Here is a 17,261-nt window from a genome sequence, read left to right as displayed (position 1 = left end):
CTCAGAGTCAACAGCAAAGCTAGTAACAATGCACTAAATATAAGCTGTGCCATGTGTTCGGGGATTAACCCCCAGAGTGTAAATTGTTGCCTGTCCTTTGCACTGTCTGAGCAATAAATCATGTTGTCTTTTTACGGCTGTCGCTCTCTAGTGACTCTCAGCACCCTATGCTCTTAAGTTTGGTGTAATGCAGCAGCGAGGAAACACCACCAGGGGGCAGCAGAGAGGCGGCATCTTGTGAATTAATATGCGACAATTGACCTCCACCTGGCAAATGAAGTACATCCACCTCGGTCACTTCATGAATAGGTTATTTGACAATTGAATGTTATGCTAATCAGGTTGAATTTTGCATATTCAGTGGAGAAATGGATACCGCTTACAAGATAGAAATACATTTGTAAACATTTTGAAGGCTTGCAAAAGAAGCTACTTGGCTCAACTGGTCTGCTCTCTATTCCAAATAAGGCTCATGTAACACTCTTGAAAACCAAGCGACGACACAATGCCACCGCTCTTTTTTAAGCCCACTGGCCGTGCTTCTTCGTGACCCGACGCCAGCTTGGGTCTTTGAGGGCTAAATGGGGGAGGGGTGGTTACTGTACCAGAGAGTCTCTAGGAGCGGGAGCGTTCACTTTCTCCACCCCCCATCCTGCATAGAGCCAGCGTAGGAGAAACCAAACACCTCCAGTAGGAACGGGAGTAAATATAGAGCTCAACTGTACAGGGGTGTGGTCTCCCGGTCTTTAACTGTGCTTCACTCAGTCTCACATAATGGCCTCTTTTCCTTCTGTCCTTTAGCCGCGGCACATAATTGTTGCAGTTAGTGGATTATCTAATCCAGTGTGTGTATTTGCTCTTCTTCTCAGCTGTGTCTTGTGAACAAACTTTGCAGAACAAAAAAAAAAATTGGCCACAGTTTGACATCTTGGAGTTGCAAAGACGCTCACTATACACTGCGCAAAAATCAAGTACAGTCCTCATTATTCGTAATGAATTGAGCTTATTGATAATAAAATCTAAATTATTAACATACTGAATATGCAGTGGCCATCAGAGGCTTGTGTAGGAACTGCAGAGCTTCTCATACAGTGTACTTTAACCTTCAATGCAAGGAGAAGCCCTACACTTAGGACAACAAGGCTGAGCATGAATGTAGTGCAGATGCAAAATATATTTCCATTCGTAACAAATAAAGTTGATTTTTTAACAGGTAAGATGCCCCTTGAGTTAGGATTGTTTTGTCAAACTGCTTTTTCCATATTCAAGAATTTACTTTCAGAGTAATATACACCAGAAGCTGTCAGCAAAAGTCAGCCAGGGACCACCATTTTTATTTGGTCCCATCAAAGTAAGTATAAACATTTTTTTGCATCATCAATTTTGCATGTATGGAAGAGTATTAGTGTCAGGCATAAGGGAAAAAATCAGGACGTTTTTATTATTATTTTGCATGTTGAGAATAAAGTCATAATGTTGAGAATAAATTTAAAATGTTGAGGAGAAATTAAAAATTGAGAATAAAGTCATGTTAAGAATAAATTTAAAATGTTGAAGATAAATTAAAAATGTTAAGAATAAAGTCATAATGTTGAGAATAAATTTAAAATGTTGAGAATAAAGTCATAATGGGAATAAATTAAAAATGTTGAGAATAAAGTCATAATGTTGAGAATAAATTTGAAGTGTTGAGAATAAATTAAAAATGTTGAGGATAAATTAAAAATGTTGAGAATAAAGTCATAATGGGAATAAATTTAAAATGTTGAGAATAAAGTCATAATGAAAATAAATTTAAAATGTTGGGAATAAATTTGAAATGTTGAGAATAAAGTCATAATGTTGAGAATACATTTGAAATGTTGAAAATAGATTAAAAATGTTGAGAATAAATTTAAAATGTTGAGAATAAATTTGAAATGTTGAGAATACATTTTAAATCTTGAGAATAAAATCATAATGTTGAGAATAAATTAAATTGAGAACAAATTTTAAATCTTGAGAATAAAGTCGAAATGTTGAGAATAAGTCAAACTAGTGTTGGCGCATATCCTGAAATTCAAACTTTACTCTCAACATTTCGACTTAATCTTAAAACACAAAACAAAAAAATAAAAAACGTTCTTCTCTCACTTTCTTTCTCCTTATGCCTGACCCTAATGTTTCCAAGACGAAATCCATCAGAAATTCAATATAGCGGATTTCTTTTGTAGCAGATGTTACAGCTGTGTTTTACTGCATTAAAAACAGATTCCTGTTGATACTGCCATCAGCACCATGGAGAGCTCTGGTGGAGACGGAAGAGTGACTCTGTGCTCGGGTCATTTCACCTTCAGAGATTATGCAATCAAGTCTTAACTTCTGGGTAATTTAACCTATTATTACTATTATCATTTTATAACCTCCATTTCACTCTAATGCATTATAGTGCTCAATTTAACTACATGAACTTGTCTTTATGTCTTATATATTGCAGATAATGTGGTGCAGTGATTCTCTGATTTCAGAACGGTAAGTAGTATGATGAAAGTATGTGAAGCAGCCACTCAAAGTTGACTTTAATACCTTTTCAAGCGTTTTTTTTTTGCCTTACCCGTAAGAGGAGGAGCAATCTATTTTAAAAATACCACGTTGTAAACGAGCTCTCTGTGCTCGGAGTCCCTCTGAGGTGGGCCGCCACACTAGGTAGCTGACTTTTCTTGCATTTTCACCGACACAGCTCAACTGGTGAAAAGCAAAAACATTTGATGTCAAGTCAATAAAAGCGTTTTTTTCTTCCTCTTTCATAGAAATAAGTTTCAAAACAAATCTTGAGACACAAGACACGGGGTCTTGACACAGTTATTTGGTCATCTAAAAATACCCCTGTCCCCTTCTAAAGGCCTACTCCCACTGCACAGGACTGCACAGCTCTCCTTTCCGTTTGCCCTAAGAAAGTTAAAGATGTTCCAACGTGTCATCTGATCCGCCTCATTAGCATACATGACGTCACATTCCCGGAATAAATAAGAGGGGGCCTTGACCATGGCTCAGGACCACTCTGTCTTGGGACTCCAGCTTTGCTTCTCCTTTTTGTCTTTCTGCTCCTCCAGCTCCTTCTCTCCACGATGGTGTGTACATGATTACGTTTTGGACCTTTTGGGTGGGGGTGGTGCCGACGGAGTTACTTTTTTTTTCTGCCAGGGGACAAATCTTTGTGGGTTTTGGATACCGTCTCTCCAAAATCAGATCAAAATTGGGACTTAATAGTCTTTCTAAATCGTGATAAAAGTTCAAGGTTGAGGTTAAAGTTGACGATGAGCCCAGGACCTTGAAATACATCCACATTTTCTATTATATCTAAATGCAAGGCGCCATAAATCACACGTATTTGGTGCAGTTTTGGACAGCAATAAATTCTGATTTAGCATTGTTAGGATATCTTTTACATGAACTGGATATTTTGTCTGTCGTAAATCATTTGTTTTTATTCACTTCTCTGTGCCTTTCTGTTTGTGTACATGTGCCTCCACGTGACAGGCCGAGTTCTCAGCGGACGAGATTGCGGGTAAGTGGAGAAGATCTTCATCCCTTGCAAATAACTTGACATTTTACTAGATCACACCCCCCCCCAAAAAATTATCATTTTTATAGTTTTTTCGTCGCACTAAAACAAGCCTTTAGTCCAAAATTAAAAAAGAAGTAATGACGAAGAAAGATCGCCATGTGACGTGCCGTTCCACTGTCTTACCAGTTGTCGCGGAGAATGGGAGATATGTCTATTCTAAGCCGACCTATCCCTTGCAGAGCAGAGGCGTAAATCCCAGAGTCAAGGTTTAAGACGCGTCCTGTTACACAAGGAGTCCAAACTGTGACCCCCCGACCCTTTTGTCCAATGCTAAAAGAACATGTTTGGTGGAATGCATTTGTCGTGGCTCTCAATGGGGAACACGTGGATATTTTATTATCATCTAGAAGTGATCAAATTTGGAGAGTGTCCTGTAAAGTTGTTTTGGCTTTGCACCCCAAAAAAAGATTAAAAAATTGCAGCTTTTGCACATTCTGGTACATTTCTATTACAGTTGAATACATGACGAGGTGTTGATTACAACACTGTCAGCATTCTTGTATTTAACTGTAGCCGAGGGGCCACGGGGGCCATGCCTCTATATGGCCAGGGTTACTCTGTCAGGGTGTATCAGTTTGCTCCCTAAATGCAAGCGGAGGCAGGAATGGAGAGGGGTCAGAAAAGGGGGGGTGGGGTTGGGGATTGGGGAGGGGGCAGGTACAGCTGTTCCTGCTGCTGCTGTTCAGAGCACTAATCTGTCAAAAAGGTCACTGGGAGGATTCATAGGAACCTTTGTTGAGTCGGTGCCTTCCGCTCGGGCACAGCTGTCGCCTCCGATTATCTGGGGAACAATGACGGAAGTATGCGGCTCCTCCTTGGTTTGATCCTCCAGCGCAGTGTGGCACCACATAGCCGCCACAGCTGACTAAGAACCCTGTAAAATTAAGAATAGAAAACCCAAAGGCGATGGATCAAATAGGCACGATGGCGTACCAGACAAATCAAACTTTTTGATGGCCACATAAAAAGGATTCTTCTTCATGTCTAATAGCCTTGAGAAGTGTTTCACAACAGTTTAATAAAACAGAGCTGATGATTGAATTCAGATTTTTTTTTTTACAAATTTGAAGGATCTGTGAAAAACAATCACTCTAAAAACTCAATATAATGACAACTTTCTATTATTCTGATGATCAATGCGATGCTATGGAAGTCCATTTCTGTCTGATAGGAAAAGAAAAACAAAAATAAATATATAACAAAATTGTTAAATAGCAAAATTATGAGATAGTAAATCAAGTCTTTGACCAAGGAACAATTATTTTACTTTAAATTATTATTAAATAAACTGAGTCAAAAGTATGAGATCGTCACTAAATCAAAAATAATGTATGTCACAATTTAACGATTTAATATCTCATATCTTTTTTCAAGCCCATAGATTTCCAGTGTGTGTGTGTTAGTACTTTGTAACTCAACGTTCTCTCTTCGTTCTCCCGGCCAGACTTCAAGGAGGCTTTCGGCCTCTTCGACAGAGTCGGTGACAGCCAGGTGGCCTTCAACCAGGTCGCTGACATCATGCGCGCTCTGGGCCAGAACCCCACCAACAAGGACGTCGTCAAAATCCTGGGCAGCCCTACCGCCGACGGTGAGACACCCCGTTCCAGTCTAAACACACAGAAGAGCGGTGGTTTTGTCATTTTATTAGCAGGAACCGCTCATTGAGTGCTCTACACACCAGAATGTAGTGTTAATAACTGATGGTAAATTGACGATTAATCCAGATGATTAATTATGTGTTTGCTGCCTTTTTTTAAATTTATTATTATTTATATATTTTTATTTTAGTTTTGTTTTATTTATTTATTTAGCTTTTGGGTTATTTACATTATTATTATTTATTTATTTATTTATTTTTAATCGTATTATTTCATTTTGAACCATCATTCCCTGTGTAGATATGTTATTATACGTTATTTTGTCTAGGCAGTGGGGGGTGGGAGGAAAGTGAAAAAAATATCTGTTAATATTCTTTTTCTTAAATAAAAATATTATATAAAAAAAAAAATTAGAGAGGTCGTTTATGGTGCCATTTTTCCAACAGACATGGCCAACAAGAGGATCAACTTCGAGGCTTTCCTGCCCATGCTGAAGGAGGTCGATTCCCAGCCAAAGGGTTCCTACGACGACTACGTTGAGGGTCTGCGCGTCTTCGACAAGGAGGGCAACGGCACAGTCATGGGCGCTGAGCTGCGTATCGTGCTGTCCACCCTGGGTGAGTTCCCCAAATATAGAAGCGCACAAATATAGTCTGCTTCAGCACGCACGGCATGTGAAACGGAGATTCCGTCCCTGACACGGATCCTTGTGCGTCTACAGGAGAGAAGATGACCGAGCCCGAGATTGAGGCCCTCATGACCGGCCAGGAGGACGAGAACGGCAGTGTGCACTATGAGGGTAAGCTTTGACTTCCCAGCATGCCTTGTTTTTTTGTTTTATAAATATATTATACCAAAGATTTTTAACATATTTGTCTTTCTCCAGCTTTCGTCAAGCACATCATGTCTGTGTAAGAGGCCGGCAGTAGGAGTGTTGAAGAAACAGGACATCTATACTATACCAAAGACCAACCAAGGAAAGACAAGGACTATGTACAAGGGATGTTGAAGCAAACCCATCTTGTTGTTTATTTTGTTTTTCTTTCCATTTCGTCTCAAACCCTCCTCTCTCGGGACACCACCACCACCTCTCAGTTGTAGACCACCCCTCACTCGGCCTCTACTCCACCCCGGGGCGCGTCTCCACTCGCCGCATGGGGTGAGGAACGGGGGAGAAGGGATGACCGCTCATCAAGTGAGGGTAGATCCCTCCCTTCCCACCGCCACCTCATTTCAGTCACGCCATCACTGGCCCAGCAGTGCCAAAGGTGCTGGAGAACGGACGTGGATAGACCGCCAAAAGTCTCCCACCTCCCTGAAAAGTTTTATTTATTGTCACCTTGTTCATCTCAGAATAAACTTTTCCAACGTACATCCCATCTGGGTTGATTCCTGAACTTTTATTGCTGCCCACATACAGGTGTAGATATGCTTTAGTGTAGGGCCACCAGTGCATTGTAGACGTCAATGATAAACGATAAACCACGTGACTTTTGAAAGATTTTTTCTCTCACAAATGGGAAGTTGAGTTCAAAGTACAGTGTAAATAGCCATGCTTGTATAAACATGCAATGTCTACATACAAATCATTTTGTAAACATCCCTTAAGATGTCCCTTGACAATAACTTATACAAGACAGCCTGGGGCAGACTGGATTAAAGTTAAGTAATCTTTGTAAGAGAGCCTGCAGCCTTGTAGTGTAATGGGCAAGTTGGACAGACTTTTATTACACAACATATCATGTGAAGTATGGCAGTGAAAGGTTAAAGTTTTGTATTATTATTGTGTTTTATTTTCAATTATGTTACATATTAGATGGATGCATGTGCCAAAATAACATCTAAATATCAATACCTCTTATTACTAAATGATTTCTGCACCAAAAATATGTTATTTATTTCCATTTATTTTGCTTTATGTCTCTTATTTCTTATTTCCTGTGATGTTGCTGAGTACATGTTATCTGCACTGAAGAGAAGGAAAGAGAAGAGAGGTATCACTCTGTTGCTGTTGTCATGGACAAAAACTTCTGTCCAGAGTGTGAACACTTGTTGCTACAAACTCAAAGTTTTATTTGCACTAAATTACACACAAATGAAAGATAATATAAATTAAATATAATACATAAATAATAATAAATTAAACATATCATATATAATATTAATATATGATATATATGATATATATATATATCATATATATTATATCAGCAGCAAATGCAGCAAAGTATATACGTTTTTAGTTCTCCCGATATTTATATTATATTTATATTTATTATATTATATATAATATATTTAATCTATATGATATATAATATAAATTATATATATATAAAATAATATATATAATCATTAATTTATATTATATATAATATAAATTAATGATTATATATATATAAAATAATATATTATATATAATTATTAATTATCATCCATAAGCCCATATATGAACATAACTGATAACATGTACTCAGCAACATCACAGGAAATAAGAAATAAGAGACATAAAGCAAAATAAATGGAAATAAAAAACATATTTTTGGTGCAGAAATCATTTAGTAATAAGAGGTATTGATATTTAGATGCTATTTTGGCACATGCATCCATCTAATATGTAACATAATTGAAAATAAAATACAATAATAATACAACACTTTAACCTTTCACTGCCATACTTCACATGATATGTTGTGTAATAAAAGTCTATGTCTTTGCACTATTTGTATTGTTTACAAAAGGACTTGTATATAGACATTGCATGTTTATACAAGCATGTATGTATTATATATAATTATAAAATATATTATATACAATATAATAAATATAAATATAATATAAATATATGGAGAACTAAAAACGTATATACTTTGCTGCACAGAGCTTTAACGTTAACGGCGCCGTTAAAAACGTACTTTTGTAGTCCTGAGAAGGAGGAGCCGGCGTGATCCATCTTAATGTTGTTTCTCACTCAGACGATCTTTGCCTCTGATTTGTCTAGACGAAAGGTCGCTTGTAGCAGTCAAAGATGTTTGTTAAAAAAGTTAGCAAAACGTGTCTTTTTGGGCTGAGAAATGTCTCCGGACGAGGACAGGTGTCGTCTGTGACTACTACAACCAGGTGAACTATATGTTATATTATTATAATAATGTTAAACGGCTCTTCGTGGGTTCGCCTTACTAACTATAAGCTAACTATTAGCATCCGGGCTACTATACACTTTTTTTTCAAAATGACAGTATCCATGGTAACAGCAGAACACTCATTAACATACAGAAGAAGCGAAAACATAAACAAAGAGCTGTGACAAACATAAAAGGACAACAGAAATGAAACATCAAATTAAAAAACACACAATAAAAGCCTTGGACAGACTGGATTAAAGTTAAGTAATCTGTATAAGAGAGCCTGCAGCCTTGTAGTGTAATGGGGAGTTGGACAGACTTTTATTACACAACATATCATGTGAAGTATGGCAGTGAAAGGTTAAAGTGTTGTATTATTATTGTATTTTATTCTCAATTATGTTACATATTAGATGGATGCATGTGCCAAAATAACATCTAAATATCAATACCTCTTATTACTAAATGATTTCTGCAGCAAAAATATGTTTTTTATTTCCATTTATTTTGCTTTATGTCTCTTATTTCTTATTTCCTGTGATGTTGCTGAGTACATGTTATCAGTTATGTTCATATATGGGCTTATGGATGATAATTAATAATTATATATAATATATTATTTTATATATATATATATATAATCATTCATTTATATTATATATAATATAAATGAATAATTATATATATTATTTTATATATATATATATAAAATCATTCATTTATATTATATATAATATAAATTAATAATTATATATATTTTATATATATATATATATTATATATAATTTATATTAGATGGATGCATATGCCTGTAACTTCAAGAATCGTTTTAGTCATTTTTCAAGCAACAATGCCAAACTTTTTCATTTTCCAGCTGTGAGGATTTGCTGCTTTTCTTTGTCTTAGATGATAATAACCTGAATATATTTACGTTTTTGACTGCTGGTTGGACAAAACAAGACATTTGAATGGACATTACATTGGGATTAAGTTTGTTTTTTTCATTATTATTATTTTTTTCTTTATTTACATTTCACGATTAATGGAGAAAATCAACACAACAATGGATAATGAGAATAATCATTAGTTTCATGCTAATGGTAGCATCTTTAACTTAATATCACACTTCCCATAATCCCCCTCTGCTTTACCAAAATAAATTTATGTGCCATGTGTTTCCATATCAGCTGCTTGTTGGCTTTCGAGATGAGTATAATTGGTTGAATTTCTCTCAGGTTACAGCACAGTTCGGACCAGGAGCCTGTCCCTCCGACCCGTCCAGAGACCTCCACTGCCAAGACCCTGATGGACATCGGGACCCGCCGGATTTTCAACGAGAACCATGATATCTTCAGACAAAGCGTCCGGCGCTTCTATCAAGAGGAAGTGGTTCCACATCACAGGGAGTAAGTGGTAGCATGGCACAGGCACAGAAAATCACTGGAAACACGACTACAAAGAGACAACAAACAACCACAAAGAGATGCAAAATAATGAATTACATAACCATTGTCAGTCTTTCCCCACCTCACTACAGTCCGCTTTTCCTTGTTCCAGGTGGGAGAAGGCAGGTCAGGTGAGCAGGGAGGCGTGGGAGAAAGCTGGAGAGCAAGGCATGCTGGGAATAATGATACCAGAGGAGCATGGTGGCATCGGAGCAGACTTGTTTTCTGCGGTTGTCGTGTGGGAGGAGCAGTGAGTTGTTCTTAAAATTATAAAACACCGTTATTCATATCTGAGATCAAGCACTACATTTTTATTAATGAGGTTTTGTTTTTGTCCTCCAGAATGTATTGCAACTGCACAGGCCCGACTTTCGCCCTGCACTCCGACGTTATCATGCCCTACATCTCTAAATATGGTAGCAAGGAACAGATTCAACGCTTCGTCCCCAATATGACTGCAGGGAAATGCATCAGCGCTATCGCCATGACGGAGCCAGGAGCAGGCAGGTCAGGACTCAAGCGTACATGTAATATCAGCTTGCATAGCGCTAACGTGGTGTAGCTTTGATGACCCGTTATCTTTATCTTTTCAGTGATCTTCAAGGCGTGAAGACGTACGCTAAGCGGGATGGCAGCGACTGGATCCTCAATGGCAACAAGGTAATGAGTCATAAAAGCAAAATCTGTCATTTCATTGCATCTCAACGTCACCTTGAACTCTTTTCACCTCTGCAGGTGTTCATCTCAGGAGGTTGGGTGGCCGACTTGGTGGTGGTAGTGGCCGTGACAGACCGCGAGGCGAGGACAGCGGCGCATGGCATCAGTCTGTTCCTGGTGGAGGATGGAATGAAGGGCTTTCAGAAAGGACGCAAGTTGGAGAAGATCGGGTTGAAGGCGCAGGTACCGGAGCTCAGTGGCTTGGGAAGATAGTGTGTCCATCAATCGTCTAATCTTTCATGCAAAAGCCTGATGCCACTATTTTTACTCCTTCTTTCACAGGACACAGCTGAACTGTTTTTTGAGGATGTGCGTCTCCCAGCTGACGCCCTCTTGGGGGAGGTCAACAAAGGTTTCTACTACCTGATGAACGAGCTGCCTCAGGTAAAAGGAACATGGAAAAAGCAGTTTTTAGGTTCAGTATGACTTACACTTTCCTAGGATGTCATTATCTCTCATGTCCATTGCGAATAAACATCCATAACTTCATTCCAAAACTTAGCGCATGATTATCCCCAAAATAGAAGCAAGACTAAAATAAAACCAAGAGTGTCAAAGCCATTAATATTCACTTTTTCCATTTAAAATTTTATTTTTAACTTTTTCTTTCCTGATTCTTTCTTCCATGAACTTATGAACTTTAGATAGATAGATAAATTGATAGATAGATAGATAGATAGATAGATAGATAGATAGATAGATAGATAGATAGATGTACTTTATTGATCCCAATTTGGGAAATTATTGTTTGTTTTTTGTTAGTTACTTTGTTCTACTACATAGATACTTCCACTCATCTGAGTCGCCAATTACTTGCTTCGGTTCGGTTAGTTTGATGGTAAATCATCTTATCATTTTGTGGCGAAGGAGCGTCTGGTGATTGCTGGCGTGGCTATAGCAGCCTGCGAGTTCATGTTTGAGGAAGCCAGGAACTATGTGATGCAGAGGAAGGCTTTCGGCAAGACGATTGCTCACCTACAGGTCTGTATAACAAGTTTCTTTTTTTTCTTTTAAGAAGTCTTCTTGTGTTCCTGCTTTTGTATAATTTACTGTTTTAGCTGTAACTGGCAACCAAGATTTTCAGAAGTTCAGGTTTAGGTTTTGTACCTGTTCTTATTCTGCTAAAACTAGTGAGATCCGCTCTGTCCTTTTTTCCTGCTAATATACATTTTTTGTTATTTATGCGCTGGCTATAGAATCCGACTTTGTTCTTCCGGAGAATAAATATCATTGCATCTAACTCCACAGACTGTGCAACACAAGCTGGCAGAGCTGAAGACTGAGATCTGTGTGGGCCGAGCCTTCGTAGATAACTGCATTCAGCTCCACGCTGAGAAACGCCTGGATGCCGCCACGGCTTCCATGGCCAAGTACTGGTGAGAATGTGTTTCTGTATGAACCGGCTTCTTATGAAACAGGCCATGTTGCTGCCATTTGCTAATGTCCTTTTTTCTTCTCTCTAGGGCCTCTGACCTCCAGAACAAGGTGGCCACTGAGTGCCTGCAGCTCCATGGAGGCTGGGGCTACATGTGGGAATACCCCATCGCTAAGTAAGTGTAACAGGATGGGAAGGAGGAATGCCACGTTGTTTGTTTTCCAGTCCATCCACCAGTTGCTGAACCGGTCTCTCTGTCTCTCCAGGGCATTTGTGGACGCCCGTATTCAGCCCATCTACGGAGGCACCAATGAGATCATGAAAGAGCTCATCGCCCGCACCATTGTTAGCCAGAAGTGAGAGATGTTTTCATGTTTTCCCGGTGGAGGAGCACTGGGGGAAAGTGGGATGGTGTGCACAGATTTTCCGTTGACAGTTTTTCTGAAAATGGGTTAACGTATGACGAGCGGTTGTGAAAAGTCAGGGAAGGTATTACAGCGTTTAATCATGCTTGTATTCGTCAAATCAGTCAATCGGGATTAAAGCTAGACTGTGTAACGTTAGAAAGGAAAAATAACACCTGATTGCCTTACAAATGAAAATTTCAATTTGCTGATTTAGAGAAAAAAATGAGAAAGAGCGCTAATGGCTTGACAGTTTCTCAACAAAGGCTTTATTAACCTTCAAACTTGAGTTACAATTGTTGGTGAAATCATGACCAATTTTTATGCCTCCAAATTTGGCACAATCGTCCACTTGGAATCAAGGATGAATCGCTTCAATTTTGGTGATCAGAGGTCACGGCGACCTCACGTACATCCCATTCTCGTGACATCTCAGAAACGCCTTCACTGTGACCTCCCATAACTCAAGAATTCATAAGCTAATTAAGATAATTTCACACAAGTGTCTAATAGAATAAAATGACGTTGCGATTTAGGACAGACACGAAGCAAGGTGGTAATTCTATCTGTTTTCTTAGTCGTGTATATATGTATTGCACGGAAAAATAACAGATTCAAGATAAAATTTATTTTTGTAAATGATTGTATTATTAGTTGCTTGTGTGTCCAATATGTAGATACACAGAAGAGATTACTTGGCTTTGTGTCAACACTAAAATTGTCCAATACATGTAAATGTGCAATAAATACAGTCTACACACTGTTTAACAGGCCAGTGCTATTCATAGTGAACAGAATATTGAATTAAACATTTCTGTATCCTTTTATTAACACAATATTGCATTGCATAGTATTGCATTAGTTCTTCTACTAATCAGTTTTCATAAGGCCTTGTATATAACCACTAGAGGGAGCTAGAGCTCCATCAAGAGCCACATGCATGCATACCCTTACAAAAAAGAAGTATACTTCAAGTTTATTTTATGAAGTAAACTTAGGTATATTCCCAAGTATACTTTATGTAATAAATATACTAATATCAATGTACTAGTAGTATACTTGTAAGTGTACTACTTCAACACTTCTCTGGACTAAATTGGTCCACTTTTTAGTTTATAAAAGTATACTTTTAAGTATACTTTAAATGTAAGAGTAGTAAACTTTGAGTACATGACTAGCTAAGTTGTATTTTGTACTGCAACTGTAAAGTAAATTTATAGGTGTGCTGTTAGTTCACTAGTTATATACTTGTAGCCCATTTTTTAGAATGAAAGTAATTAATGTTTTTTACTGCAAGTATACTTGTAAGTTTTCTTAAGTGAACTTACTGTTATACCTTTCTGTTTACTTTTCAGTATAAGCCAAGAATACTTAGACTTTTCTGTATACTTGTCAAGTACACTCAGACTTTTCTGTATACTTGCCAAGTACACTCAGACTTTTCTGTATACTTACCAAGTACACTCAGACTTTTCTGTATACTTACCAAGTACACTCAGACTTTTCTGTATACTTGCCAAGTACACTCAGACTTTTCTGTATACTTGTCAGCATGAGCTAAGTATAATTTTGTTAAGTTTATCTCTGATAAGTACATAAAAAGTAGTCTGAAGGCATACTCTCTTATTTTAAGTTTAAAAGAATTATACTAATGGCATACTTGAGTAAATGTTTTTTTTTGTAAGGGTATAGTTTGTCAAAGAGATATAAGTATACAAAAAAAGCATAATCCTGAAAATATCCAATGAATACTAATAAGTAATGTTCAGAAATCTGAAAAAAAAAAAATAAACTGTCAAAATAAATATTCATGCCTCAAACATATGGATTGAAGAAAAACTTGTAAATCCCCTATGCATCGTCTTATTTCCACCAGTAGGTTGCAGTAAACGCATGGAGAAAGCTGGCAGAGAAATGACAAATGGCCAGTTGATTCCATTGCAGCACAAAAACAGCAGACTGTTGAATGTGACTTCATGATTTAAAGCACCTTTTTGTAGTTTTATAGATTAAATTGTACACTTTATGATACCAATATCTTTGAATGGATACACCAGTTGAATTGCATTACCATGTATTTGTATCCTTGTGGTTCTTGTGGTGTATATGTCTGACTCTGATGCTCAAATTCCCCCCAAAAACCTGTGCCGGTTGAGGAAGCAAACAGCATTCCCACCACGCCTCACCTGGGGGGTACAGAAGTGCAGCTACTGCTCACTGATGCATCCTCCTCTCCATCCTCCATCTTTACCCCTCCTTACCCACTCTCCCCTTGGCATCACATCCTCCTCTCCTCCTCCTCCTCATCCCCTCCTCTCTCCATGTCTCCTCAGCAACAGCCACACCCAACAGTGCTCCAGCTTCCACTGCAGACTCCCCCCTTTTTATGATGCAGAAGCCCTCTAAACAATGACATTTCACTGCCTTTTTGCACCCGATGGGTGTATTCCCATCTGTCTTCATGTCAGTGTTGACCAACTGTATGCATGCATTTTTGCACCCCCAAAAATGTGGCACAAATGGCATCACAAAGTAGAAGGATTGCCTTGTCAGAACAGAAATCCCGTTGCGCCTGCACTGCTGCATTTACGGTAGCGATGGGGAGGGATCAGAGGGCCGCGTCCCGTTCCGCTCTCATTGTCACTCCGGCTCTCCTCACACACGCACACACACACGGGTATTAGTGCCGCTCAGCAGCCTGAACCTCCAGGTAAGAGCTCCAGCTCTTTGTTCATCATTTAAAGGCGAATTAAGCGTTCAAATAGCTCAGGATAAATGTGTTTTAGTGCTGTGAAGGTTACTTTAAAAAAGTGATGGCATTGTTGTGCACTGATCCTCAGCTGTGTGCAGTTCTGCGTGATTTTTTTTTTTTTTAGAGGTCTGAAATGATGCAATGGAGTTTGTAACTTGCAGGAAAAGAAAACGCGTTTTGTGCATGTGGAGGAAATGTGTTTTATGTCGCTTGTCCTGCTGCGTCCTTATGGTACGCCTCCATCCTCTGCAGCAGCACCCTGCTCCTTTTGTTCTGGTCCACGCCTGTATGGTGCTGAAACCGGCTCCTCACTGCAGCACAGCAGAGCACACTCACCTAATAATCATAATAACATCATAATAATAATCATTTGAACCATATGCATGTATTTGGCATCATGTTTTTGCCCTTGGACCTTTGTGGATATGGGAGTAGCCCAGCTTGTAGTTGGGCATCTTTGCTGCACACAGCCAGTTGCCCTTTGCAGTCATTATACCAGCTTGCATCAGCAAAAAGGTTGCATTGCTTTGCATTGGATGTACATATTTAAACATATTTAGTTGTTGCAATAATTCTGTTAACAGTGTCTGTTATCATAATGGACCCTGATGTCTTTTCTATAATATTCAGCCCTAGATAATGATCTAGAAATGTTCCATTTAAAGCTGTGGATCTGGTCCAAACCTGGTTCCTTTCAGTGGAATCAGCAGCCTCCACATGTTGAGGAAGAAGCGTGGATTTCCCCATGTCTGGATGCGAAAACATTCCTTTTATGAAAAGGAATTAACGCTTGGCACGAAACTGCTGTATTCGCACATTCCTGTATGCTGTCTCGTAAGACCCCCGGTGTTTGGAAGATATGTAATGAAACATCTGTCTTGGTTCATGTTGGGGGTCAGTTTTGACTCCAACTAAATGAGACAGGTGAATGTTACAGGTATATATGTTTGCAGCTCAGTCAGCTTTCTAATTGGTTTGAGGTTTAGTAATTTACGACGCTGTTAAAGTAAAGCATAATATGTTTGCTTGTTTAATTATAGGGATTTGTTTTACTGGCACGAGTGCATTAACTTTTGTTGGACTGCAACTCATTTCATTCTCGATTAGTTGCTCGGTCTATAAAATGTCAGAAAATGGTGACTAATGTTGATTCCCAAAGCCCAAGATGACGTCCTCAAATGTCTTGTTTTGTCCACAACTCAAAATATATTCAGTTTACTGTCATAGAGGAGGAAAGAAACCAGAGAATATTCACATTTAAGAAGCTGGAATCTAAGAATTTTGACTTATTTTTCTTTAAAAAAATGCGTCAAAGCGATTATTTGATTATCAAAATAGTTGGCGATTAAATTGATAGTCGACAACTCATCGATTAATCGTTGTAAACTTTTGTCTTATGAAGAAAAAAAGCCCTTTAAAATGTGTCTTCCTACCTTTTCCCAATGTAATTACAGTCCTGTTTACAGTGTGATAGTGACTTTTATTGATTTAAGGCAAACCCAGGAGGTTTGTGGGTGGCAATTAACCTCCCATACAATGCAAAGAACAGGCAGAAAGATATACATATGACCACACACATAGTATATAATTCCTTGCCCATTTAGTGATTATGTGTTTCTTGGCTGAGGCCAAATAGAGGTTGACAGAGTGCATTACAGTCACCTACTTCTCCTGTAAGAACAAACCTCTGTCAGGCCAGATTGGGCTGTGTCTAATCGCCGATGGAGTAATTGAAATGACCTTAATCACGTTAACAACAACAGGCTGGGTTTGTGTGTTTACTCGCTGTGAAAACACGACTTCTTTAAATGTAATTCTGGTGTTCTCCTCCCGTGTTCACGTGCATACATTTAGCCTTTCCGACCACGAGGAAACCCAATCCGCCTCCCTGCACCACGCGGGAACGCTAAGTATATTTCCCAACGTCAATTCTGGTTAGGTGCGCCGTCAAAATCCCTGAAACCACAGAACCGCTCTGCGCTCCGCTGACATCGAGACGAGCCGTATTGGCTTCCTCCTGGGAAAGATTTGTATTGGAACAAATGTTTGGATCGGTTTCTGGATTTGTTTGCGGATTGATGGCCTGACTCAGTTTGCGAAGGTTCGGTTTAATGCGTGCCTTGATGGAGGCATTTAAGTGGTGATGTGGAGCTTTTTTTGTGTGCGTTCTGGGAAGTAGGTGAAGTCAGCGCGGTCTAGTGCCGTAGTCACAGGTGTTTGAGGACTCATCATGTCCCCTGC

General features: G+C 38.7%; 3 protein-coding genes across 8 annotated transcripts in view; all 3 read left to right on the top strand.

Annotated features, from left to right (window-relative positions):
* Positions 1–3,009: 3,009 nt before the first annotated feature.
* mylz3 (myosin, light polypeptide 3, skeletal muscle) lies at positions 3,010–6,584 on the top strand. The gene is given in 7 exon segments (XM_037762342.1): positions 3,010–3,075; positions 3,078–3,110; positions 3,520–3,547; positions 5,052–5,195; positions 5,652–5,822; positions 5,927–6,004; positions 6,092–6,584. Coding segments are annotated over 7 exon segments (534 nt in total). The 5' UTR covers positions 3,010–3,024; the 3' UTR covers positions 6,121–6,584.
* Positions 6,585–8,085: 1,501 nt separating this feature from the next.
* acadl (acyl-CoA dehydrogenase long chain) lies at positions 8,086–14,172 on the top strand. Of its 3 annotated transcripts, none has more exons than XM_037762278.1 (12): positions 8,086–8,322; positions 9,563–9,733; positions 9,885–10,022; positions 10,115–10,279; positions 10,366–10,432; positions 10,508–10,672; positions 10,772–10,873; positions 11,357–11,470; positions 11,738–11,865; positions 11,953–12,039; positions 12,131–12,220; positions 14,145–14,172. In XM_037762278.1, the coding sequence occupies exons 1-12, from the start codon at positions 8,231–8,233 to the stop codon at positions 14,155–14,157; spliced, it is 1,332 nt and encodes a 443-aa protein (XP_037618206.1). In that variant the 5' UTR covers positions 8,086–8,230; the 3' UTR covers positions 14,158–14,172. The 3 variants fall into 3 exon arrangements, with proteins under 3 accessions (XP_037618206.1, XP_037618208.1, XP_037618207.1); XM_037762280.1 differs by lacking the exon at positions 14,145–14,172 and adding an exon at positions 12,572–13,033 and having other exon boundaries at positions 8,087–8,322; positions 12,131–12,233; XM_037762279.1 differs by lacking the exon at positions 14,145–14,172 and having other exon boundaries at positions 8,087–8,322; positions 12,131–13,033.
* A 712-nt stretch (positions 14,173–14,884) lies between these two features.
* Positions 14,885–17,261, top strand: part of LOC119483762 (microtubule-associated protein 2-like) — a 61,892-nt gene continuing 59,515 nt past the window's right edge. For all 4 annotated transcript variants that reach the window (XM_037762203.1, XM_037762199.1, XM_037762200.1 and 1 more), the window contains exon 1: positions 14,885–14,978. The gene's annotated coding sequence lies outside the window, so the exon portion shown is untranslated. The remainder of the gene's footprint in view (positions 14,979–17,261) is intronic.

This window comes from Sebastes umbrosus, chromosome 24, assembly GCF_015220745.1.
Source record: "Sebastes umbrosus isolate fSebUmb1 chromosome 24, fSebUmb1.pri, whole genome shotgun sequence".
Classification (NCBI taxonomy): Eukaryota; Metazoa; Chordata; class Actinopteri; order Perciformes; family Sebastidae; genus Sebastes; species Sebastes umbrosus.
Note: the sequence above shows the minus strand (reverse complement) of the source record. Positions and strands in the feature narration are given on the sequence as shown.

Bases quoted from the DNA above. Each gene is read 5' to 3' on its own strand.
- acadl (XM_037762278.1), top strand. From the start codon at position 8,231: ATGTTTGTTAAAAAAGTTAGCAAAACGTGTCTTTTTGGGCTGAGAAAT. The intron at 10,673-10,771 runs GTACCGGAGCTC...CTTCTTTCACAG, and splicing joins AGATCGGGTTGAAGGCGCAG to GACACAGCTGAACTGTTTTT. The intron at 11,471-11,737 runs GTCTGTATAACA...CTAACTCCACAG, and splicing joins AGACGATTGCTCACCTACAG to ACTGTGCAACACAAGCTGGC.